Genomic DNA, 26,998 nt, shown 5'->3' with positions numbered 1-26,998 from the left:
AAAAACTAGTGTGGTTGTATTTCAACAAAACTGTGTTTACAGCTCGATTTGGCTTACAGACCCTAGTTTGTCAGCTCCAGGTCCAGGTAAATCTTTCTACTAAAATTGTGAGTCTTAGACTAGCAGGATTGGCATCACCTAGAAGCTCCTTAGGAATACAGACTCTCAGGACCTGCCTTAGGCCTATATCAGAATCTGCATTTTTTAAAACAAGATACACAGGTATTTTATATGCACTTTAAAGTTTAATGAGCACTAAAAATCCAAAAACAAACCCACTTCCTTGGCGTTAATTCCAACTCATGGGCAACCCTGTAGGACTGAATCGGACTGCTCCCTCAGGTATCTGAGGCTGTAAAGCCCCACGGGAAGAGGCAACCTCATCTTTCTTGCTTGGGGCAATGGATGGCTTCATCCTTGTAGTTAGCAGCTCAAATCTTAATGCTCCCGCCCCCTCCCCCCATGCCACCAATGCCCCTTTTCACAAGCACTACTCTAAGGGAAAAGAAAGACACTGAGCACTGAGCACCCCACTGAGGAAGGTCAGGTGCAATGGAGACCCTTCACCTAATCAATCAAGACAAAAATACCATTTAAGCTATGACTTGAAAGAATACTAGAAGCAATGGAATATGAATAGTAATCGTCACAGATAGCCTCTTCAAAATAGCACTGCTCCAGCCATTAGCAAACAAACTTCTACCACGAATAAAAAGCTGCTGAAAGATTCCTTGCAAGACCCTTCGCCTGTCTGTGCCTAGCTACAGACAGCAAAGCTACACTAATGTATATGTGACCTTGGACAAGACGCCAAGCCACATTACATTACGCTACACTACTAGTAAATCAGACCATCTAACCAGTGGTTAGACCTTGAGTAGAAAGAACTTTCTAAAGCATAAAGCTTCCTGTCCGCAGGCAACTTGATGGGTCTCTTTCTGAGTTACATGGCCACTAGCAAAGTACTGGGGGGGTGAACCTCTGGGGAGGGACTCTTCCTGCCAGGTTTTCTAAAGACAGTTTCATCCTCTGTGTCATGACTGATAATCACTACTGCCATTCATTCATTCATCACATGCCAGGCACTGCTGCTTCCACCAGAGGGATGGAAAAAATGGCACTCAGAAAGGCTTGGCAATTTTCATAAGGTAGCACTGTTAGTATGTTAGCCTGTGCCCTTAGCCATCATCATATGCTTCCTTAAGAAGTTCGTGGAGTTCCTTCGGGTCCTGAAGGACATTGGGAGGACGGGGGGGTGGGGGAGCAGCAGGAACCGCAGAGCAGCGTACAGCGGGCAGTAGAGTGAGGACAGCCCCGCGGGTTACTGATGAGGAAACTGGCACTGCGAGCATTGGGTGGCTTGCTTGGCCATCTGGGCAGCATCTGAGGTGTGCCTGGCCACTCCCTGCCCACAGTGCTACGTCAACCTGCTCTTCTGGTACCAGTTCTTCTGCGGCTTCTCGGCCTCCACCATGATCGACTACTGGCAGATGATCTTCTTCAATCTCTTCTTCACCTCCTTGCCTCCGCTCCTCTTCGGAGTCCTGGATAAGGACGTCTCTGCAGAGACACTCCTGGCCCTGCCCGAGATATACAAGAGCGGCCAGAACTCTGAGGTAAGGGCCTCGGGCAACTGGGCGAGGGGGCTTCTCCCTGAGCTCCCTTTCTTCCTGGAAGTCTCTGGAAAAAGCCCTGGACCAGCGGGCAGGGGTGGGGGGATAGAAACTCCCACTGTTCCTTTCCTCCCATTCAACTCTGAGGGGCTCTCTTCCCTTTCATGACCTGCTGTTGTTGAGGGTGTGGGAGCAGACCAGTGGTTCCCTCTATTGAATTACTCCACACACTACTGTGGGGCTGCTCTTCTTGAGAGGGCTGGGGGAGCATGCAGGAGGATCCCAGCCCCCTCAGAGGCCCCTCCCTCTAGGCTGGGAGGCATACATCCAGAACCCCCAGTTCCCAGTGGGTGAACCCCTGGGACCTGCTGCCACTGTCCTCACCACTGGTTAACACTGGTTAACCACACGGTCAACACACGGACTCCTGGCAACCCGATGTGTGTCAGGGTGCAACTGTGCTCTACCCTGGATTTTCAACAGCTGGTTTTCCAGAAGATTCCCAGATCTTTCTTCCAAGAGGCCTCTAAATGGACTTGAACTTCCAACTGGTCGGTTAGCAGCCAAGCACGTTAGCCATGTGCATCACCCAGGATGCAAACCCAGGTGAAGACACTTGTGTGCAAGGGCTTCAACTGTCGCCGGAGACACTCCGGCAGAGACAAGGGGACTGGGCAGAAAAGATGGATAGGGGGCCAGACTGAACCAGGAAAAGAGGCTGGGAGTATCTTTAAATGTGGGGAAAGGAGGAAAAAGTAAGAGGAGGTGTATGAGAGTTGGTGACTTTGGAGGACAGCCAAGTAAGGGCTGAGTCTAGTGCTAACCAAGGCTGGTTGACAAAGCGCCACAGCAACCCACATTGTTTGGTCAAATGAAGAGGCGCAGGAGCACACGGGCGTCTTGGGTTCTGACTGTTCCCTTCCCATGGACTTACTGGCTGCACAAGGTACTTCTGAGTGTCTAACGTCACAGGAAGTTAATGGGGCAAAAACACAAACTGTAAGTGGTTTCCCTTTTCCCAGAGAAGGAAGCATATAATGAGTCGGCTTGTCTCTGAAGCCCTGGGGCTCTGCCTCTGGGGCACCAGTGGTCCCAGCTTATGATTTAGAGCCTCCTTGTAGCTGCCATTGAGAACTCGTAGAATCTCTAAACTTGCCATGTTTGTAGTAGTGCTCAAAACAGTGCTAATGTGAATTCATAACTGAGCACTTAGAGGTTAAAAGACACACTCACACTGGTTCTCTAAAAGTCTGGACCAAACCTACTACTCTCAAGTTGACTCTGATGCATGGTAACCCTGCAGAATAGAGCAGAGCTAGCCCGCCCGGTTCCCAAGGCTGCGGTCTTCACAGAACAGATGGCCACCCCTTTCTCCGGCAGAGCAGCTAGTGGATTGGACTTCTGACCTTTTGGGTGGCACCACTGTCACCAGAGCTCCTTCTAGAAGCTTAAGGGACAAAGTGATATTCTTTTGCCCACATTTAGAGCAGAAGAAGCCAACTCTCTCAGAGTAGTTTAGTGCTGGTGTTTTGTTTTGTTTTGTTTTTTAACAAGATCACAGATGAATGGAGCTGAGCCTTGAACTGAAGTCTGCTCTTAATCATTTCAGCCTCCTTGCCTCTAAGATAAGAGGCATTGTTCCAAACGCAGACGGATTGCTGAATGTAAAACTCATGATCTGGTGCATCCACCTTCATCTAAATCACAAGAAAGCGTTTTCTAAAGATGCATTTTACATGCCATAGCGTCTGACACATACTAGAAAGTTCCAAGCAAGAGCGGATGCTTGCTCCGTTGGTGATAACTGTTAACCTTTCTTTCTGGCCAGTGCTACAGCCTGTCAACTTTCTGGATCTCCATGGTGGATGCATTCTACCAGAGTCTCGTCTGCTTCTTCATCCCGTACCTGGTAAGTCATTCCCCAGGCTGGAACCCATCCTGTTAACAGGCAATTCCGGACTTCCAGTGTCTTTCTGAGCAGAGCATGTGTGTGGAACATACCTGGGTAAAGTCAAAGCACGTTACCCAGAAATCTTAGTTTCTGGCAGAACGTGAAAATGGAAAGATATGGTTACACCGAGTCACTCTTCCCTCGTGGCAACAAGCTAGAGTCGACTGGCAGCTGTGCTGGTAGAGGGCCACGCTGTCCACTTTGCCAGTCACCGTTGCCCATTCCGTAACTCCTGCACTGCGTCCTGCTCTCCCACTGAGAGTCTCTGGCTTTACAGACCTTTACGTGTATGCAGATCTGTGCTTCCGAAATCAAAGCAGCAAGAATGCAGGTGGCAAGTTCTGATCAGAGGTATTTTATTAGAATCTGAAATGAACAATGAGTGCAGTTAGCAGGGGACATCACCTCCAACTCAATCTGGTTCCCATTCAGGCAAGCATTTAGATAGTGAGAGGCTCCTTGTCTCCTGCCGCCAAGGCACCAGAATAGGAGAAGTTGCCCAGGTACAAGCCTCTGCACATGTATTCTTTTCCACTTAGCAACAAGCTAGGTGGTGGGAAAGGCAAGCATCGGGTGCTGTGTTTGAATTCCTGGTTTACAATATCCTTCCAGACCAGGGCTCTTCCTTGAACGTTGCTGCACCATCTTTTATTCTTCTTCTTTTGCTCCAGACCTACCATACAAGCCCATCTAGAGGCCCACAAACCCATCACACCCACCTTCCATTCGGGCGGTTGCTTGGAATGCCTTTTCTCTCCCTTTTGGGCTGATTGACACAGTCCTTGTCTAGTCTCCCCTGAGATGCTGCTCTTCTGTGCTTCTGCTTGCCTTCTACCCCCTCTCTTGTCATCCTTACCACCTTAGTTGCACCACATCAGCCTGGACTAACAGATGGTCAACTCCTTGAAGATTAACATGGACATTTCGTCAGCAATTAGCACACTGCCTGGTGCTCAGTAACTTCGTCACTCATTTAGTCCACAGTGTTGGGGGAGCACCCATCTGCGGCTTCCTCTGACAATCGCATTCCTAAATAATTTAGCCCTTTCAACCCACTGCTCATCTTAAGTCTCTTCCTTCAGTCACTCCTACCAGGATGGCAGCTGAGTACCATCTTCGCTCCTTTCCCCTCCCCCTCCTTTCACCCCTGCCTTCCTTGATGCTCTATCATCATCTGTCAACGCCAAACCTTATTCTTCCATGAGAATAGCTGACACTGCCTGTTTGCTCCTCTCTGCAGACCTACAAGGACTCTGACATTGACGTCTTCACCTTCGGGACACCCATCAACACCATCGCCCTTGCTACAATCCTCTTATACCAGGCGATGGAAACGAAGACCTGGGTAAGGGCTGCAGGGCCCCTGGGGCTGAAAAACTAGGCTCCTGTTCTTCTACCCTTTTTATGCTTCTGAGATGTTTCACTCCATAGTTATCATGCACCCAGTAAATATAGACAGAGCCCCTCTCTGTGTCCTACCTGAATAGAGAGGTGAAGAAAAACCACCTGGCCTCAATCTGCTTAGCACCTAGCAGGCAGATGAACTGCCATGTGTGAAGCAATGGAGCAATCAGTTGTGAAAATAGATGTGCATGAAAGTTTCTAAGGTATTTCAGAGATCAAGAACCATTGGAAAAGTACAGGCTCGTTTCCCTGGGGACGGAGACGCGCTGTTGTTGGTAGGTCCCATCGAGTCTCACAGCGCCCTGCGTACAACACACTCTTGGCAACGAGATGCACAACAGAGGGAGACGCTGTCATCCTCACGGTAGTTCTTATGTCTGAGCTCATTGTGGCAGCCTGGTGTCAATCAAACTTGTCACAGGTCTCCCTCTTTTTCGCTGCCCTCTACTTGACCAAGCATGAAACCTTTTTCAAGAACAGGTCTCTCCAGACAACATCTCCAAAGCACGTGAAACAAAGCCCTGTCAGACATGCCTCTACAGAGCATTCTGGCTGTACTTATTCCAAAGGAGATGTTGGTTCTTTGATAGTCCGTGGTCCATCACAGCTGTGTGAACAATTCTAAATAAAACACTGGCTGGAAAACCACTCAACAGTAGAATAATGACAATAAAGCATGGGGTTACTGGTCCTCACTAACAATAAAAATGTTAGTTCCATGTGTCTGTCCTAGAGAAACACCACCAAGTAGACAGCTTTAAGAACAGTAGCTAGTGTCTCACAATCCTGGATGCTAAAGTATGAATTCAAGGCATTGGCAGGGCAATGTGTTCTACTTGTTGGCTTTTTTTATCATTTAATTGGGGTCTTGTACAACTCTTATCACAATCCATCCATTGTGCCAAGAACATTTGTACATTTGTTGCCATCATCGTTCTGAAAACATTTCCTTTCTACTTAAGCCCCTGGTTTCAGCTCCTCATTTTTCCCCTCCCTCCCCGGGCCCCCTCCCTCAAGAACCCTTCATAATTTCTAAATTATTATTATTTTGTCATGTCTTACACTGTCTAATGTCTCCCTTCACCCACCTTTCTCTTGTCCATCCCCCAGGGAGGGGATTATATGTAGACACTTGTAATTGGTTCCCCGTTTGTACTTCACCCTCCTTTCACCCTCCCAGTATCGCCACTCTTCCCACTGGGCCTGAAGGGATCATTTGTCCTGGATTCCCTGGGTTTCCAGTTGCTATCTGTACCAATGTACATCCTCTGATCTAGCCTAGCCGGATTTGTAAGGTAGAATTAGGATCATTATGTTGGAGGGGAGGAAGCATTTAAGAACTAGAGGAAAGTTGTATGTTTTCTCATTGCTACAATGCACCCTGACTGACTTGTCTCCTCTCCATGACCCTTCTGTAAGGGGAGGTCCAGTTGCCTACAGATGGGCTTTGGGTCCCCACTCCACACTCCCCCTCATTCACAACGATATGATTTTTTATTCTTTGATGCCTGATGCTTGATCCCTTCAATACCTCGTGATCACACAGGCTGGTGTGCTTCTTCCATGTGGGCTTTGTTGCTTCTGAGCTAGATTGTCACTTGTTTATCTTCAAGCCTTTAAGACCCCAGGTGATATATCTTTTGATACCCGGACACCATCAGCTTTCTTCACCACATTTTCTTATGCACCCATTTGTCTTCAGCGATCGTGTTGGGATGGTGAAATCATGGAATGCCAGTTTAATAGAACAAAGTGTTCTTGCATTGAGGGAGTACTTAAGTAGAGGCCCAATGTCCATCTGCTACCTTAATACTAAACCTATAAATATATGTGCATAGATCTATTTGCCCATCCTCATATGTAAATATATTTACATATGTACATGCCTGTATTTAGACCTCTATAAATGCCCTTTGCCTCATTGTTCTTTCCTCTATTTCCTTTTACTTTCCTCTTGCCCCACTCTCATGCTCAGCCTTCATTTGGGTTTCAGTAATTCTTCTCAGTTACATTGTCCTTGATCAAGCCCTACCAGACCTCCTACACCATCCTCGCCACAGATTTTGGATCACTTATTGTACACTTGTCCCTGGGTTGGTTAACACCACTTCCTTTCCCCCACCTTCCCCTCTTCCATATCCCCAGAAACCATCAGTCCCATTGTTATCTCCTCCAGATTGTTTATCCCACCTATCTTATCTAGATAGACCTGCAGAGGTAATAATATGCACAAAAACAAGACAGATCAAAACAAAGCAACAAAAGAAACCAAAACAACAAAACAATGGCAAAAAAAGAGAGAGGAAAGTTCAAGTTCTGTTTGTTGACCTTTAGGATTGTTTTCCTGTTGAGTCTGATGGGATGCCATGCCCTGGCCCCAAAGTCTATTTTTAGTATTCCCTCAGGACTTCCTTGCTCTGCTCTTCTTGCTGTTCTGTTGCACACCCTTAGTGTTTTCCTAGGTGTGGTGGGGTCAAATCGGGGGCAATGCCCACACTGGCTCTCCAGTGTTGTCTGCTGTAGGGCTATGGATCAGTGAGGGATGTCGTGTCTCATAGTAGGGCCGTCCATATGGTCCTCTCTGTGCATTGACTGCTCTGAGCAGGAATACTGTCCACAAGGCTTGGTGGGCCAGGATGTGCTCCACTCTCTCTTCCTCTGCCTTCATTTGCTCCCGTGTGCTCTGACCAGACATGTCCCTCTCCCTGAGCTGTAGCTTCAGTGCTGTCCTCTGAAGTAAATTCTCCTGGGGGGGAGGGGCAGCTGTCCACATAGTTAAAGGGCAGTTCTACTCTGTCAGAATGGACTCAGTGTCAGTGAATGAGAGTTAGAGCAATCAGCATAGATAAAACTACAACGCAAAGGATATACATGATAGAGTAAAACAGCATACATAAACATAGATACACAAACATGTATGGACACAATACTCATAAAAAACGGAAACTCAGAATTCATGTTCAAGGTTAAAGAAAGGATTCACGGGTGCTTCAGTTGTATCTCTAAGCCTTACTCTTTTAAGAACATCTGAGTCAATTATGGTATCAGGTTAAAATTCATAAAGCAGCACATTAGGTATCTAAATTTTGTTGTCACTGTGCTTGAAATATATTTTACAGAGATTTAATTGTATTATTTTTAAAACTAGCCCCACATATTTCCCAAAAGAAACAACTGCTCTCTCAGGCTTTCTTAGCCATTAGAAGTTCTACTTTTGTTTTAATGTTTTCAAAATACCCCACTAATGTCATCAAGCCTCAGTTGTACTTCAAATGTGTGGTGCGACTCACACTTCTGTGTGCGCTATGCCTGATTGTCCAGTCTGCTTCCTCAAAGCGCTGTGTCCACTACTTTCAGAAGAAGCTTCTATTCTCGTGTTTCAGCGCTGCTAGTCCAGCCTGTCCATCTCTAGACCAAGTACCCCAATAGATACGGGCAATTTCTCGCACTCTTACAAAGGAGTGTGCTTCTCCAAGCATTATGAAAAGTGCCTTTCCACATGTAAAAGTGCTTGAAGCAAAGGGAAAACGGTTCTCTTCTGCACAGAAATGTAACATGAATGGTACTGGCTGTGTCTGTTTTCACAGTCCCCACCAAGCAATTGAACATACTTGCTATTTCTTCTTCAGGAATAGAGGCCAGCAAGTTTGGCCACCTCTCCCATGGAAAACTGAAAATACTAGGCAGGTGGGGCAGGGGCGGGGCTACGCCTTAAAACCTTGAAAGCATAAATGAATGGACAAGATACCAAAGACGCAAACCTCAGAGGCCGTGGGGTGGGTGAGCCACCTCCTCTGTTCCCGTGGAGCTGTTTGCAGTCCTGCCCAGTATGAAATTGGTTTGGGGCAGACTGGGTGAGTGAAATGATCAGAAACCAAAGCTCATACTTTCCTTTCAAGGTGGGGTCCACAAAAAGATTCTTAATCCTTAGTAAATGAGCTCCCAGATAGTGACAACACCTTCAGGGTCATAGTAACCTGCTTCCCTGGTGGACCCCGCCGGATTTCAGGGATTGTTCACATGGGGCTAAACAGAGCAGGAAGACTCAGTATCAAGAACATCTGGCTTTAGGCCTCCCTGCGCATAAGAACACTTTGTTCTAATAACCTGGCACTCTTTGATACTCACCTTCCTGGCACAATTGCTGAAAACAAAATGGGTGTATAAAGAAATGTGAAGAAAGCAGATGGTGTCTGGCTATCAAAAGATGTAGTGTCTGGGGTCTTAAAGGCTTGAAGTTAAACAAGCAGCCATCTAGCAGGGAAGCACATAAGCCCACAGGAAAGAAACACACCAGGCTGTGTGATCATGAGGTGTTGATGGGAGCAGGTATCAGGTATCAAAAGATCCAAAACAAACAATTATATCGATGTGAAAGAGGGGGGTTGAAGTGGAGGCCCAAAACCCATCTATAGACATCCTCCCCACAGAAGGTTACAAGGAAAGGACAGTTCAACCACGGTGCAGTATAGCACCAACGAAACACACATCGTTCCCCTAGTTCCTGAATGCTTCCTCCCCCCATTACCATGACTCAGTTCTGCCTTACAAATCCAGCTATAGACTGGAGTACACACATTGGTACAGATAAGAGCTCTGGACAAACGGAATTCAGGACAGGAATTCAAACCCTTAGCAATGATAGTGGGAGCATCGATACCATGAGGGTAGTGGGATGGTTGGAGGCAGCGGGGGAGGGGAAGAAGGGGGAATTACAAGGTTGGATATATAGCTGCCCCCCAGGGGGATGAATAAGAGAAAGGTGGGTGAAGGGGACAATATAAAGTGTAAGACATGAAATAGCAACAATAATATATAATTGATAAAGGTTTCACTTCACAAGGGAGTGGAAAAAAGAGGAGCTGATACCAAGAGCTCAAGTAGAAAGAAATTGTTTTAGAAATGTTGATGGCAGCATATGTACATGTGTGCTTAATACCATTGAATGATGGATTGTCATAAGATTTATAAAAGCCCTCCAATAAAATGATTAAGTAAACATTGACAGATTAATAAAGAAAGAAAAATGAAGAACTCATTGTGGTAGACTGTGACTGCAGGCTGGCCTCACATATATTTGCAGCCCAGGTTCCCATCACCTGAGTCATCCAAGCCTCGATTTATGAATTCAGCTCCAAAGATTTTGCAATGGCATTTGCAAAAACAAACTACAAATTCTTTTTTTAAAACATTTTATTAGGGGCTCATACAACTCTTATCACAATCCATGCATATACATACATCAATTTATAAAGCATATCTGTACATTCTTTGCCCTAATCATTTTCTCTCTTTTTTTACATTTTATTAGGGGCTCATACAACTCTTATCTCAATCCACACATATACATACATCAATTGTATAAAGCACATCCATACATTCTTTGCCCTAATCACTCTCAAAGCATTTGCTCTCCACTTAAGCCCTCTGCATCAGGTCCTCTTTTTTTTTTCCCCTCCCTCCCCGCTCCCCACTCCCTCATGAGCCCTTGATAATCCACAGATTGTTATTTTGTCATATCTTGCCCTATCCAGAGTCTCCCTTCCCCCCCTTCTCTGCCGTCCATCTCCCAGGGAGGAGGTCACATGTGGATCCTTTTAATCAGTTCCCCCTTTCCAACCCACTCACTCTACAAATTCTTTCTGCAGAAAAGAATCTTAATCCTAACCCTCAACTAATCTCTCCTAATAACTTTGTCAATAGAGCCCTGGTGGCATAGTGGGTTAGCCATTGACTTGCTAAACACAAGGTCAGTAGTTCAAAATCACCAGCTGCTCCAAGGAAGAATCATGAGGCTTTCTACTCACAAGGGCAATTCTATCACATCCGTAAAGTCACTATGATTCAGAATCTACTTAATGGCAATGTATTTTAATTGGGTTTTTTTGGTGGGGAGGGGGTAGTTTTTTTTTAATAACTTTGCCATGGGCAATAGGCAGTACACATCCAGAGACAACATAGCTCATAAGAAACCAAGAACCCCTAAGTGAGAATCCACAAAGAACATCAGAAACAAATCATTCAGATATTGATATTAACAGGCATAATTCACTTTTTATAAGTTATGTTTTCTATGTTTAAGTAAATAAAAAACAAAATTCAAAATATCTGTAGCAATTTGTAAACAATACAAAGCAATACAGATTTGAGAAGAGACCAAATACAACCCCTAGATATTAAAAAAAATTTTATAAATATAACTTATTTGTAAATGTAATGGTTAATGTAAAAGCAGATTTAATTCAGCTAGGGGAAAATTAGCAAATTTGTAAAATTGTTCGGAATATAAACAGAGAGGGAATATAATGGAAATCACATTTTTAAATTTCCATAAAAAGAGTAGAGTGGTAAAAAGAAAAGGGTTGACATACATTTGATCAAAATTCCATAAGAAAAGAGAGAATGAGGCAGATAATTACTGAGAAGAAAAAAAGAAGGAAATTTTGTTAAGAATTTTTCAGAAATGTTAAGACATCAATGTGCAATTCAAGGTCAGCAAAACTCACACAAGATAAGTGAAAATAAATTCAGACCATGTCGTAGGGAAAGCCTGGGACGCGAAGGACAAAACTGAAGTCCTAAAAGCAGGCAGATTTTAGGGGAGAAACACTTCCTTGCCAGGAACGACAAATAAGCTTCGCAACATCAACACGGGAAGAGAGGAGATCGTGGAGGAGAATAATTGCCAAAGAACTTTATCCACAAAAATATTTAAAACCTCTCTGAAGAATGAGAATGAAATATAGCCTTTTTCAGAAAAACTAACACCGAGAGCGCCTCACCAGCAGGCCCCTCTCAAGGGTCTGACAAACTCTGCACATGAGGCAGGAGGGAAATGATCTCATAGAGGGAGTGAACCCATAGCAAGGGGCAGCCATGTATGTCTAAATGTACGCATTGTGTCATATTGAATAATAATAATAAGGATTTGTGTGATTCAAAGATCGGTGGGTTTGAAAGGGGCATCACGGGGGGGGGGGGAGGTGCTGTCCTCATCTGATGGAGAAGCAGGGCAGGTCCGAGAAACTGTGCTCTGCAGAAAGTTACCGTCACTTGTTATGGCTTCTTGGATAGCCACTAAAATCATGAAAATGGATCAGATAGTTTGCAAACTAGTCCAGAGGGGAAAGCTACATTGTACCGAGTACAACACATTTAACAGGAGACAAGCATGGAAAGAAGGAAGCACTGAACCAGCGGGTAACAATCCGGTCAGACAGCACACACTCCTGCGGGCACGGCTTCAAGAATGAATCATGGGCAGGCTTGTGGGCAAACAGAGCCAGCTCCCACATCGGGGATCGAGGGGCTCGAGATTTGAAAGTGACACCAAATATGACTCTACTCCGACATTTGAAGGCAGGCTACATAGGGAAGCATCAGTGGTCAAACCACGAAGCGGTCCCGGGATGAGATGAAAAGGCGGGTTTCTGGGAGAAAGGCACTGTTCGAATCATGAGTATCCAAAAGATGTTCAAGTGTGTGTACACATGTCCAAAGCCAGGAGTGTTTGCTGTCTAATGGTCCAGCAAGCTGCATTTGGGCATGCACTTTTGTATGTGGGTGTTACTTTAAAAAATAAAAAGGTTAAAACAAAGTTAGTTGAGTCGTAGGCTTGCTTTGCCTCATCTATCCCTTCAACCGGGTGTTTCTTCTTTCCCTCCACAGACCGTGGCCCACGGGCTCCTCCTTGTCTGCAGCTTCCTGATGTACTTTGTGGTATCGCTCGTGTACAACGCCACCTGCGTCACCTGTAACGGCCCCACCAACCCCTACTGGACGCTGCAAGGCCGGCTCTCAGAGCCCACGTTCTACCTCGTCTGCATCCTCACACCCGTTGTGGCCCTCCTCCCGAGGTTGGAGCGTGGGGCTGGGTTGCCTCCCAGACTGATCAATCTCTCCTTTATAAGACATTTTCTGAAGAGTCAGGAGTTTGCCTCCCGCGGAGATCCGTAAGGCTATGGCTTTCGAGACAGGGTGTGAGACCAGAAAGACTTAACTAGGACGCAAGTAGCAAGGACTCTGGTCCCACGTGAACCTCGGCGTCCCAGTCTTCAAACCGGGCATGCCTCAGTTGCCCAGTTGCCTGCCTCTCTAACGTGGGTGTAGTCTTTCTACTCTCCAGTCTCACAAACTTTGTTGTGGGATTGAGTCATTCTGAAAAGGGTTTGGGCCATTGATAGGGAGCTCGGGGGTCTCAGACTCAAATGACCACATAGACAAGCAAGTAACTGTAGCAAGCAAGCAAAGTGCAGCCACTGGGCGAAAGCCTTACCCTATCATAGCCATAGGCGCCCAGATGGCGTGGGGTACATGTTGGCCTGCTAATCCCAAAGTCAGCAGTTCAAAACCACCAGACAGATGGTGAGGCTGTCTACTCCTGTAAAGACTGACAGTCTTGGAAACCCACAGGGGCAGCTCTACTCTTTCCTGTGGGGTCACTATGAGTCAGAATTGATTGACGGCGGTGAGTTTGGAGTTTTGTGGGGATCATTGCCATGGGAAAGATCGAGTCTAGTCTTCCTGAGCTCTGATTTTTCTCAGAAGTTCAATATGAAATCTCCCACTTTTTCAATATTGTCCAAATATATTTTTAAACGAAAAAAGTAAAACCTCTGTGAGCCAAATAAATCATCTTCATGCCCAGGGACTATTTCTGACACTTCCTCTACCTTGGCCTTTTCTAGAAAAATGGCAACAGCAATAAAAACAACGCCTGCTTTCTTGGAACACGTTTTCCCAATCATCTACAGGTTTGGTTGCGGCCATCCTTTAGAAGTTCAAGCTATGGGTCTAGTCCCACCTACTCGATGGATAGCTGTAATCCCAAGAGGATCGCGACCTGTCCACAAGCCCCACATAAATCACAATGGGAGCTGGATTCTCCAAACTAAGAGGGTAATCTAAAGCAGTGCTTCTCAACCTTCCTAATACCACGACCCTTTAATACAGTTCCTCAGGTTGTGGTGACCCACCAACCATAAAATTATTTTCATTGCTACTTCACAACTGTAATTTTGCTACAGTTATGAATCGGGCTACCCCTGTGACAGAGTCGTTCAACCCGCAAAGGAGTCGTGACCCACAGGTTGAGAAACACTGCATGAGAGTGAATTCCACAAATATTATTGAGTTCTAAGTCTGTACTGTGTGGGTGGCTTCCCTGCTTGGACCCTACCAATGTTCACAGCCTTAATTTCCCTACTCTTTGCCTCAGGCACGGGGTGCCATCACCAAGTTTCTTGTACTTCCGTCAAGAATTGATCCCCTCTTACCTCACTGCTGGTGCTCATTCTGTTTCTTCTGCTTACGATGCACTGTACTTTACTTTCCCAGGTCAAACCCTTCCAGTTCCCAAAGCCTTCTATGACTTCCCCAGCTCTCCTCGGCTGAAACTGGGCCCTCTCTCTCATGTGTCCTTATCACCTGGGTGTATTCCTGCTGTTACCCTGATCACTGTTATAAATGACCTGTGTGTCTGAACATCAACTCTTGGAGAAAAAGGAGCTCCCTCATCCTTCTATCCCTGACACCTACAACCACTCCTGCCACACGGTCCGCTCTTCTAGGTGCTAAAGGAACGAAAAAATGAAACAGGTTCTGGCTCTCAGGAATTTGACCATAATCTAAGGTGAGAGTGGCCTGGCTTAGTAAAGTACATTGTGAATAGAATATACTCGGAGAATAGAGAGTGAGAAGCAATGAAGAACAAACCTCAGGCCTCGGGAGACATAACCCCACCCACTTTTCAACTCATTCCCATTGAAAGAGGCCATAGGGTCCTGATCACATTGGAAAAGGACTTCAAACAGGTGTGAAGTATTTTTTTGTCCCCACTTTTAGAGCTAAACAAGGTTGTGGTGACCACTGGCTAAGGACTGAGCTCCACTGCACTGCATCTTTCTTGAAGATGGGGCACGGGACCATTTCAAGCCTCCTGCTCAGCTTGTTAACTGTCTCTCGTGAACCAGGGGAAGGTTTCTGGAGCACGTCCTCACTCTCCCCTTCGACAGCTCTGACCTTTTGTGTCCCAGCTCCTCTCTTGTAACCTCAGTGTACTGTTGCTCCTCTCTCTTCCTTCCTGGCTTTCCTGTTTCCATTCCTCCTCCTCTCCCAAAACTCCATACTTTGTCCGGGGGTAAATGCCACCCTTTTGATCTTAAACAAAACCCACATTCTTAGATCAGCCAGAACAAAGGTATTAACGCGAATGGTGCTGGCGTTGGCTGCCATATACAACCCCAGAGTCATGGGGAACCCACCCACAAAGTGAGGAGACACCGCCTGGTCCTGTATCATTCCCATGACTCCAACGCCAACTGATATTGCATTGGCTAGATAACCAGGAGGACTTCCTTCTTCATCTGTCTTAATCAAGAAGCCGACTAAAGCATCATAGTAGCCTGCAAGTCTCGAACGGTTGTGATTGCACAGGAGGTCCGTTGGTGGGAATTACACCCAAGTCTCCCACATAGGAGGTGAGAATTCTAACAATAAACCACCAGTAAATTCCTTCATAACCAAACCACCAGGGGACCACTTCAAACCACTAAACCACTTCATCAACTAAAAGTCCACTGCCATAGCAACCTGAGAGGTCAAAGTAGAACTGTCCTTATAGATTTCTGAAACTGCAACTTTTTACAGGAGTAGAAAACTTCTTCTTCACCCCACAGAGCAGCTGGTGGTTTTGAACTGCATGCCTTGCGGTTAGCAGCCCAACACATAACTGCCCTGCCACCAGGACTCCATTGCCTCATAGCGCCTTTATATGACTCCTTGGAAAGTATAGAAAGTCTGTTTATACAGTGTCTGGAAAAGGCAGGCATTCAGCTTTGCCACGTATTAAACAAATGGAGGGGCAGGTTAGGAAAAGCCAGCAAATATTTACTGACTAGTTACCATATTGCATAAGTTAAATCTATACTTAGTCTCTATGATCATCATAAAGTTGGATTTCTGTTTACTGAGAAAAGCAAAGAGATTTTCTGATAGTGAAAGGATTGTTTTAATAGTTCTTAGAATGGTTGACTCATAACCTTGAAATAATATTTGTTACAGAAATCTCCATGATAGATTGTTTGCTATAGAAACTGTATTTGTTCACTTAAGGAACTTAAACTATGTTTGCTGTAAACTATCACTTACCACAATGGAGATTGAGTTCACTCACCAGGCTTGTGATCATTAGCCCACTAGCAATGACCTCACTAATCTTAGTCTAATTAATTCATCCAATAAAAGACTTTACAGTTTCTTTAAAACCAGAAACTTGGATCCACATAAATTATATTATAGATAAAACAAAAGTAACTAACAGACTAACCTCCGTACACAATGCAACATGTGTTTTGCTACAATAAAAGGGATTAGTCCCTAAACAATCTTCCTCTAATTTCCTGGATCCAACATGACCTTGGTCTTCAGCTGTGTCCCAGCGGCTCTTTCTCTGTCTCCTTTGTTGGCTTATGGATCGGTCCTAGGTTGTCTTCTAATTTTATGCTTTCTCTGTAGCATAGAAATCACTTGATTCCTGGGAGTTCTCCTTCACAATATCGACTACTTCATGTCCACAGCTAGCCTATCACCAAGTCCTGACAATTCTACTTGCTATGTATTTCTCAACTCCATCTACTGTTCTCGCCTATATAACTTCCACCACGATACAGGCTCTGACACTTTCACCCCTGTTGTTCTTGTTGTCAGGCACCATCAAATTGGTTCCAGCCCATAGTGACTCCGTGCACAATAAAAGGAAACACTGTTGGTCCAGTCCTGCCCCACCTCATAATGGCTCCTATGCTTGAGCCCATTGCTGCAGCCACTGTCAGTCCATTGGTGGAGGGCCTTCCTCTCTTTCACTGCCCCTCTACCAAGCGTTCTCTAGAAGTCTTCCTGTTGTGTTTTATTCTGCTGCATTATCATTGCATCAAATTTAATGGTGTTGCCTATTCATGAGCTCACAAGGGCTTTCCACAGCTTCTAAAAGAAAGGATGGAAATCAAAACACAGCTAGCTCGTAGTTCTTGCCTGCTCTGGCTCTGCTGGCCCCTTCTGTCTCTTAAGTCCACACTCTGTCCTCACTCTCCACACTTCAGGCCCCCTGGTAAGCTTTTAGTTATCACTGCCTTCAGCTGGCTACCCCTGGGGTCCCTCAGTCATCAGTTTAAATGTTCCTTCCTCGGGGAAGATCTCCCAGGCCAGATCAGGTGCTGACACTCACACTGCTCCATACATGGACAGTTGGATTCACATGCTACATGAGAACCAGAACCCCGTCTGTGTTGTTCACAGCTTAATCCCTGGGGCCAGGTCTACAATAGGGACCTGGCGAGTATTTTGGGTAAATGAATAGAGGAGGAGATGTTTAAGCTGAGGAAACTTCAGTTTCCAGGCAAACTATTAAATCTTTCCTGAAATGCAAGCAGAGCCCCTTATACTTCTCCCTGAGCAAGAGAAGGTCGCCTGGGTCAAAGTCCATCTGACTCTGCAGCATCGACTATAGTCCTCAGGGCCCCCTTGTCTTGTTGCTTTCGACATAGTGGAGGGGTGGGAGCCTCTGCTTGGATGGATGGATGGATGGATGGATGGATGGATGGATGGATGGATGGATGGATGATTGAACAAACCCCTAGGAGTAATCTAGAACAATTGGTTTACTTTTTAAATATTGAAACCGTGGCCCGGAGAGAGGTTGAACATTTCGCAGTGTCACAAAGCTATCTGCTTTCCCCCCATATCATTTTATTCACTTTGTCATCCCTTCCCTTTCTTAACCGTGGAATAGGGAGAAGATTCCAGGTACTGATAGTATCTGAGAGTCTTCTCCAGGCTACCAGCAGCTCAGCTAGGGAAGGAACCGTTGCATAGCTATCAGGGAGTCCTTGAGACACTCAGTTCAGTTTCTTCAAGTGGCAAACAGTGAGAAGACAGTGACTCTGTGTAGTCAGCCTGGCCCATGGAGTCAAGGAAACTTAGGTACTTAGAAACTACTTGGAGACTCTTAAGTTCCACAAAGGGTTGGCACTACAAAGCAGGTACATCTGCCTACGTGACATGGCTCTGAAACAGAATGGCCTCTCTCCTGTCTGATAGAGAAAGGCAACGCTGCTGGCTCCAGACTGCTGGGTTCCAACCAGAACTCGACCCCCGTGTGGGTTAGGACAAATCACCAAATCGCTAAGGGGCTCCGTTTCACCATCTATAAAATGGAGAAACAGAAGTGCCAGTGGGGGAATAACATGGTCAATAATATGTCTGGTACTTAAAATAGTCTGGCACGTGGTAAATGCTGCATGAGCGCTCTCTGTGGGATGTCCGTCTTTATGTCAGAGCTGCTGTTGTGCTGCCGCCTCTGCTCCTGTCTTTGAACTCCCAGGCCCAGAGGGGCCTACACAGCTTTGATGATCGTCAGCCAGAGGGTCCTGCCCTGGGGGGAGGGGGGCATCGGTTTCTAATGGTTTTGTCCATGCAGAAATCAGAAAATATGTTTATTCTCTCATTTCCCATCAGGTACTTTTTCCTGTCTGTACAAGGAACCTACGGGAAGTCTCTGATCACAAAAGCTCAGAAAATTGACAAGCTCCCCAAGGACAAGAGAGACTTGGAAATTCAGAGTTGGAGAAACAAACAGAGGCCAGTCCCTGTCCCTGGAGGGACTCAGCCCATCCTCCAGCCAGGGCCACCTGTCCCAGCACAGGACTTCAGAGCCGACGTGCCAAAGAGCTCACTTCCACACCAGCAGAAGCTCATGAAAGACTGGGTGCTTCATGGGGAGAGCTGCGGCAGAGACCACAGGACGGGTGACCCCCACTCGGGGACATCCTCAGTCCAGTTCTCCAGAAATCAGCTTTTGGAACCAGGTAGGGCAGCAGCTCCTGGAGACTGCTCAACTAGGCCCACGAATGTGCCCCCACCCACAAGCAGGGGCAGCCATCACAGATCGCAGAGCGCACTGACCATCTGAGGGGCCTGCAAAAGTCTGTACCACCTGGAGAGGCTGCCCAATTGTTGGCCCAAGAAACCCATCATCTCCACGGAGTCAAGAATATGCAGGCCTTCCTCTCATTTCTCCACCAGGCTTCCCTTCCTCAGAAGAAGTTCTGGTCCCAAGGGGCTTGGCCAAAACGAACCAGCACGCCATCAGCCGTCAGTTTTCTCCCACTGTCAGGTGGTACACACAGTGCTTTGTAAGTAGAGTGTCTTGTCGCACTGAAGTCCTCAAATGTTCCAGCCCATTCAAGGCATCCTTCCCACCCTGTAGATAAGTACAGCCTCGGGCCTCATGCTCAAGGAGCCCTGCTGGGGTCCTCGTGAAAAGGGGCAGTGGCTTGAACCCGCCAGGTACTCTGCAGAGAGATATGTGACGCTGCCTTCATAAAGATTAACAGCCTTGGGGCAAGCTCTACTCTGTCCTATAGGGTCATTGTAAGTCTCAATCGGCTCAAGGGCAGTGGGTTTTTAGATGGATAAGTCCTATCATTGCAACGTGTGTTTCCAAGATTCTGAGCAGTCGCATCATCCCAGGCAAGACAGGTCTATGGAACATTCTAAGCTGTCAGACCATCAGCAGCCTCTCGGTGCCAAGAGACAGCTAGGCTGCATGGATTGCACTGAAGGGCAGCTGTGCCGAGGTTAAGAGTGCTTCCATCCTCACACAGGTGGGTCTCCTTTTTGTCTTTGAGTCAAGGGAAAACCACCTTTGAACTAGATTTGAACTCTGCCGCAGACACGTCTGCAGGCTGTAGGGTTATGCCTGCGGCTAGAGGGAAAGACCAGCAGAAGGAGCAGGCAGAAAGAAACAGGACACTGAAACCCTAGGTTGGCCCGCAGACAACGAGCCCACCGTCTAGGGCAGGGGACCTCAAACTACAGCTCACAGGCCATATGCAGCCCACCAAGGACATTTATCCAGCCCGCCGGATGTTTTTGCCCTGTTTGGTTTTTCACTTCAAATTAAGATATGTGCAGTGTGCATAGGAATTTGTTCATATTTGTTTGTTTGTTTGTTTGATTGTTTGTTTGTTTGTTTTAAGCTACAGTCCAGCCCTCCAACAGTCTGAGGGACAGTGAACTAGCCCCCTGTTTAAAAAGTTTGAGGACCCCTGGTCTAGGGAATCTGTTTAGAGGACATGCAGAGCACTCTTTTGAAAATTTTTGTTCCATTTCTTTTCAAATAAAATTACCCATCCTAATTCAGCTTGTGAAACAAGAAAACGCTCATTTGGGAGATCTTAGCACATCTGCACCCAGAATAGACCCAGATGACAGAGCACCTCTGAGCCCAAACAATGGCATCTGAAATAATAAGGTTAGCATGAAACTCCATTAAGTCAACGAACCCCAAAATACCGCCACCTGGGAGACACTGGTGTATGTGTCAGTTAAATTAAAGAGGATCACAGGGAAAAAAACTTGTTAATAAGACTTCTTATCCCAAGAGGTCAAAAATAAAGGAGCCCAACACAGCATTTAAATAACATCATGATCCTTGAAGCCAGATCTAAAACATTCAGCTCTGGATAGAACTGCCCTGACCCACAGGCTTGGCGAAAGGATCAAGTCAGAACTTGGTGTTGCTGTTCTTAGGTTCCACTGAGTCTGTTCAAACTCAAAGCCAGACTTTGTAAAACACACGAAACTCTGCTCAGCCCTGCGCCATCCTCACAGCCGGTGCCGTGGGCCGGCCCATTGTTACCTCCACAGTGTCAGTCCCGTGACAGTCTTGCTCGATTTTGCTGATTTTCCACCAAGCATGATGTTCTCAAAGACCACTCCCTCCTGATAGTATGTCTGAGTCCATGAGACAAAGGGGCCACCGTCCTCGATTCTGGGGAGCGTGTGAGCTGAACTTCTTCCAAGATAGATGTGTGTGCCCTTCTGATCATCCATGATGTATTCAATATTCCTGGCCAATACCATCATCCAGTGCACCAAATCGTCAGCCTATCTTACTCATTGTCCAGCTCTGCCTGGCATGCCAACCTTGGACGTGCCACCACCTGAGTTAAGCACACCTTAAGCCTCCAAGTGACATTTTTGCTTTGGAACATGTTAAAAAGGTCTTCTGCCACAGATTGACTGAGTGCCGTGAAGCCATCTGATCTTGTCGACAGCATCTGTGGGGCTGATTGTGAGTCCGAATAAAATGAAATCCTTGACAACTTCAGTATGGTCCCTATTCGTCATGATGTTGTTTCCTGTTCCAGTGGTGCGGCCTTCTGCTTTCTTTATGTTGAAGTGCAATCCATACTGAAGGCTGTAGACTGACTTTCATCCGTAAGATCTTCTTGTCGCTGTTAGCAAAGGACTACAGGTTGTTAATGAGCCTTCTTCCCATCTTAATGCTGTGTTCTCCTCCATGTAGTCCAGCTTCTTGAATTATTTGCTCAACAGATTGAAAACGTATGGTGAAAGGACGCAAACCTAACACACAGCTTTCCTGATTTTAAACCATCCAGTATTTTCTTGTTTTGTTCAAGCAATTCGTTCTTGGTCTATGCGCAAATTCCGAATGAACACGGCTGTCTGGACTTTCCATTCTTTCAAGTCTGTCCCTAATTTTTAATGATCCACACAGTCAAATGCCTTTGCATGATCAATAAAACACAAATAAATATCTTTTGAAATTTCCTGATTTTATTCAAGATCCATCTGACGTCTGCAATGATATTCTTGATTCCATATCCTCTTCTGAATCCAGCTTGAATTTTTGGCAATTCCCTGTGGATTTTTTAATTATTTTCAGGAAATTTTTACTTGTATGTGATATTGCTTTATAATGTCCTTGTTTTATCGGATGCCTTTTATTTAGAATGGGCCAGAGATGGATCTCTTCCAGTAAACTGACCAGATAGCTATCTTCCAAGTTTCTTGACACAAATAAGTGAGCACTTTCGGGGTTGCATCTGTCAGAACATCTCAGTTGATATTCGCTGTATTCCTGCAAGCTTACTTTTCACCAGTGCGTCAGTGAATCTTGGATGCCTTTCAGTACGATCAGTTCTTAAGCACATGCTACCTTCTGAAATGGTTTGTGTCAATCTATTCTTTTTAGTACAATATGTCGTCTTTCCATCTTCTTTTGATGCTTCGTAGATCATTCACTATTTTGCCCATAGAATCCTTCGATATAGAAACGCAAGGCTTGGAGATCGTCCTTCCCTTCCGGTCTTCTGACTCTGAACCGTTGCACGTGTCTTTATTTTGCTTTGTCTTATCGAGCAGCTCTTTGAAATCCATTCCGCTCTTTACTCCCTAATTTCTTCCATTTGCTTTAGTGACTCTGCCTTCAAAAGCAAGGTTCAGGGTCTCCTCTGACATCCATTTTGATCTCTTTGTTGTGTTTTCTGTCTTGTTAACCGTCTTTCCCTCTTCTCAGGTATAGTATCTGTGGTGTCATCCCCCACTTTGCCTGGTGATCAGTCATTAGTACTCAGTGCATCGACTCGACTCTAGAGATGTTCCTTAAATTCTCTCTACTCCAAGTTGTCCTTTGGCTCCTATAGACTTGTTTCAGTTTTCCTCAACAGCAACTTCAATTTGCATTTAGGCAATTAATGGTCTGTTCCATAGTCAGACCCTGGCCTTGTTCGAACTAATGTTTCTTCCTTTTCCATCTCTTTCCACAGATGAAGTCCCTTTCATCTCTGTGCATTCCATTAGTGCCATTCACGTCTGTGGCACCCTCACGTGCGCAGCATATTGTTAAAAATGCATTTGCAAGTCATCCGTCTTGCAAAATTCTATCATATAATCTCCAGAGTCATTTTTATCACTAAAAACACGTTTATTAATTACCAATCCTTCTGGTTCCAATTTTCACATTCTAATCACTTGTAACTATCAATCCACCATGACTGTTATTTGATCAATTTCAGACTGTGCAAATTGGTCAAAGCTTCCATTTCTTCATCCTTGACTTTTGAGGTTTGTGCATAAATTACATGAGGGCTGTGAAAACCCTTAAAAGCTCTAACACCCTCAAAGAACACACAAGGATTGCATTTCAAAGCTATGGGAAACAAGTAATGAGGACACCAGAAAAATGTCTGACCTCTCTTTCTATCTGAACACCAAACCAGGCCCAATATTCTGATGCTGCTCTCTCACTATGGTGACCACCTCTCCTGGTTTGCCAGGACCTCTCCCAAATATAGCACTGAAAGTCCCACACCTGCAGGAACCCCTCAGTTCAAGGCAAACCTAAGGTCATCACTTATTCTTGCCTCCTTTTTATACCCAAACAACTGTGACCACTCAACTTGCCATCTCAGGTGAAAGGGTAATTACTATTTCCCTGTAACACAATGAATGCTAATGATTATACTTAGTGTGCTTTTATACTTTGATGTCTTTTACGGACTGAATTGAAATGTGGGAAGGAATATTAAAAGGCAAAAAACAAATAAATTTTTCCATGCATACCTGAAGTTCTGCCTTGTTATTCTTTATGACTGATGGTTCTAGGTACATGCTCACTCATCTATTCACACACCCACCCTGTTGTCACTCACACATCCATTCGTCCATCCATGTATCGATATGCTAACTCAGCTACTAACCAGAAAGGTCAATGATCTGAACCCACCAGCTGCTCAAAAGGAGAAAAAACCTGGTGATATGCTCCCATACAGGTCTCAGCCTAGGAAACCTTATGAGACAGTTCTACTTGGTCCTATATGGTTGCTATGCCCGTTAGCATTGACTAAACAGCCCACAAAAACAAGAAGAGGTTCCTGGAAATGTGCCAAGGGCTGTGAGGCACTCAGTCTCTATATTATGCAGGCCTGTATTCTTGTTAGGAGCCCTGGTGGCAAACTGGTTGCGCATTGGGCTGCTAATCTCCAGGTCAGCAGTTCAAATCCATCAGCTGCTCGTGGGTAAAATACGAGGCTTTCTACACCTATAAAGAGTTATAGTCTCAGAAACCCACAAGGGCAGTTCTCCCCTATCCTGTAGGGTGGCCTTGAGTCGAAATCTTCTCTGTGGCAGTGAGTTTGGAGGTTGGGGATAGTCTTAGTGCACCTCCCAGACAAGTAGTATCAGGAGCATATCTGATGGAACATGAGAGGGGGTCGGCCAAAAGGATGGTGAGAAGAAAAGTAGCACAGGCAGCCTCCTCTGTCCGAAACGCTAGACTGGCTGCTTGCCTCTCCCCAGAAGCCTGACACCATCCTCAACCCCAGATGGACCTTAGGAGCTCGTCATTCATTCATTTAATAAATATCAGCTGAGGTCCTACCGTACACAGCATTGTGGCCAGCACCAAAGATGAATTGGGAACAAAAATGGAGGCAGTCCTGCCTTCAAAGAAGTCCCCATACAAAAGGAGAAGCTGGCCCTAAACAAGGTCAGGCATCCAAAAGCCTGAATTCCACCCAATTCTGTCACAGATTGACAGTGGGGCGTGGGGAAGGACCACACTGTGCACGTTCATCCAGGCTGCTCATCCGAAGGAAAGCTCCAGGAATTAAAGAAGGAAGAGGAAGGAGGAAGGAGGGAGGAGGGAGGAGGGGGAGATGGTGGTGGTGGTGGTGGTGTGGGGGTGGTGGTACTCGTTGCTGTCAAGTCCTTGCAATGGCCCTGGACCTTTGTGACTGATTTTTTTTTTTTTTTTAATGAATCACCAGACCTTCGCTGTAGTCCTTTCAGTCTGGAGACCCCACTAAAACGTGTTCACATGGCAACTTGCAAGCCTTCCCTAAAAACACCGGCGGCTGCTCACTAAGGTTCTATGACCAGCCCTTGAGCCTGTCTTCTACCTAGAAGGTGAGAATTGTACCGCGGAGCCGCCACTGCGCCCCACTGGGAAGAACATCGCACGTGAGCTGAGCCAGGACTCTGGACCGCACTGCCTGCCCATCATCTCTCCCCAGGGGCTGCTCGCCCGCCCCGAATGCCCGCTCTGTAAAGAGAACTCCGTCCTCAAAGAGTAGATTGGAATCAAGGCAAGGTTTCTCGAGTATCGAAAATGGGGACTGTGCGCTGGGGCGATGCCACGAGCAGGCCGTCCTTCTGAAATCACAAGCGAAGTTTTGCAAAGCTAGAACTTCAGGACGTGCAGTCAGGAGTCGGGCTTTTTCCAGCAGGAGCTGAGAGGAAGACTGCTTGTTCAAAGGCGTTCTGGTGCCACCTAGCCGCAATGGGGTGTCCCTGCACCGATCACTGAGTGATCCCTTTCAGGACTTTTAAAAATGGAAAGATGAACCCAAAAGGGTGAAGTGGTCAAATATCGGGCCACAGGCAGGCGAGTCAGCGTGGATCTGCTGGACTATAGGATTCTTCCAGAGCGTATTTCATCCTGTTGGCCAAAGGGAAGCCTTGGGGTGGAGGACGGAGCTCTGCCAGTAAGAAGGTAGCTCGTGGCGTCTTCCTCTCCCTTCTGCAGAGACAAGTGTATTTTGAATCCTGCCAGCTGCTTCTACTTTTCATCCCTACACAAACACACACACACACACACACACACACACCCATCTGCTCCTGTTATTGGGTGCAGGAAATACACATGTTCAGAGAAGCGCAGTTTGCTTCCCTGTTTTTAATAGCTTACTACACTGAACCAGGGTTCACTTTAAGCCGGAAGGGTGCATCAACACTGGGTGGCTCTCCCAGATGCTGCCCATGTACTCCCTCCTCCCTTCAAACAGCAATGGACAGCCCCAGAGAGAAGACCTGGCCTTACCTAACATCACGATCGTCTCAAAACCTCAGACCCTGGGCTGCCATGAGACAATGGTGCTTTCAGCAAATCAGCACATTGGTGTCTTCCCGTCAACCCTCCTGGCCCCAAGAGGTTCAGAGGACCCATTCAGCACACTGTCTTCCTGAATATCATGACCTAATAGGAAGTCCTGATTTGGTATTTTACCTATTTCACCAGTGGTTTTGAGGATTCGCCCTAGGGAGGAGCAGGAGCAGGCACAGAGTTTCCTCAGGCAGGGTGGCAGACCAGTGAGGGGACACAGATGCCTATGGCCTGAAGACCCTGGGTTCACCCCACAGAAATATCTCTCAGCTGCTCCCTGGTTCAACAAGACAAAACACACACACACACACTTCCTTTTTCTTGTTCGCTACAAATGCTAATATGTTTTTCTCCATTCAGTTTTCTTGTCCCATTTTTTACATAAGAACACCGGCTTCATACTTTTCCCAAAGTCAACAGGCAAGTTTATGGTCATGAGCCAATGCTCAACTCATCTGGCCCAGCTGCAGGGACCGGACTATTAAACCCTAAGCCCCACTCCTTGCACAGTACTGTGAACGAGGTGTTGGGTTTGAGTCGGGAGACTCAGGGTCCCAAATCTGCACATGCCTTATTGTGAGACTTTTCTTCGCCCACCTGCTTTTCCATCTGTAAGGTCCTCCGTCGACCCCCAGGAGGACTTCTAAAGACTCCCCATTTGTCAGAATTCCTGACTCTCCTCTGTAAGACCGTGTACTCAGCTGACTCCCAAATGCCCTTGATGTCTTCACTCAAGTTCCCAAGAAGAAATCTGAGTAGATGTGTGAAAAGCAAGACTGACCCAGCTCTTAGAAAGGATAATTAAAGCTACTCATAAGTCACTTGCAAACCTGCTGACTGGCTAAGCATCGGCGAATCTCAAAAATCAAGGGGGCGGGGCGGGGGGCAGAGACAGGTGGTAGGGAAGGAATGTGAGAGATGTTAAGATAGCTCCCAAAGAAGGTAAGCAAAATGTTACCATTTATGCTTAAATGCTCCATTTATGCTCCCAACTCCTGAACCACTGGGACCTCATCTCCTAACCCTGACCACCTCACCTGCGTCAAAGCCTGGAAGTACCACACAGAACATCAGCCCCATATTCTAACAAGACCCTGCAGGAACCCCATACAAACAACTTTCCATTCTGCACACATTTTGTACTTTGTAAACGCTGTGTCTCTGCGGGAGTCATTTCCTCCACCTAGAACGGCTGCTCCAAGTCCAAGCTAAAATGTGGGTCTCTCAGTTACTTCACCTGTAAAGTTATCCCTAGATTCGAAGCTCAGAAGCCCTTTGCACTTG

The 26,998-nt window shown here is 46.2% G+C and overlaps 1 protein-coding gene across 1 annotated transcript in view; it reads left to right on the top strand.

The window, feature by feature from the left end:
* Positions 1-24,905, top strand: part of ATP10B (ATPase phospholipid transporting 10B (putative)) — a 144,653-nt gene extending 119,748 nt beyond the window's left edge. Inside the window, exons 17-22 of the mRNA XM_075542721.1 lie at positions 1,416-1,616; positions 3,442-3,522; positions 4,805-4,909; positions 12,637-12,824; positions 18,481-18,830; positions 24,736-24,905. Coding sequence (XP_075398836.1) covers positions 1,416-1,616; positions 3,442-3,522; positions 4,805-4,909; positions 12,637-12,824; positions 18,481-18,830; positions 24,736-24,905 — 1,095 coding nt within the window. The remainder of the gene's footprint in view (positions 1-1,415; positions 1,617-3,441; positions 3,523-4,804; positions 4,910-12,636; positions 12,825-18,480; positions 18,831-24,735) is intronic.
* Positions 24,906-26,998: the final 2,093 nt, after the last annotated feature.

Source organism: Tenrec ecaudatus, chromosome 2 (assembly GCF_050624435.1).
Source record: "Tenrec ecaudatus isolate mTenEca1 chromosome 2, mTenEca1.hap1, whole genome shotgun sequence".
In the NCBI taxonomy this organism is placed as follows: domain Eukaryota; kingdom Metazoa; phylum Chordata; class Mammalia; order Afrosoricida; family Tenrecidae; genus Tenrec; species Tenrec ecaudatus.
The sequence above is the reverse complement of the archived record's forward strand: the minus strand, read 5'-3'. Positions and strand labels throughout refer to the sequence as shown.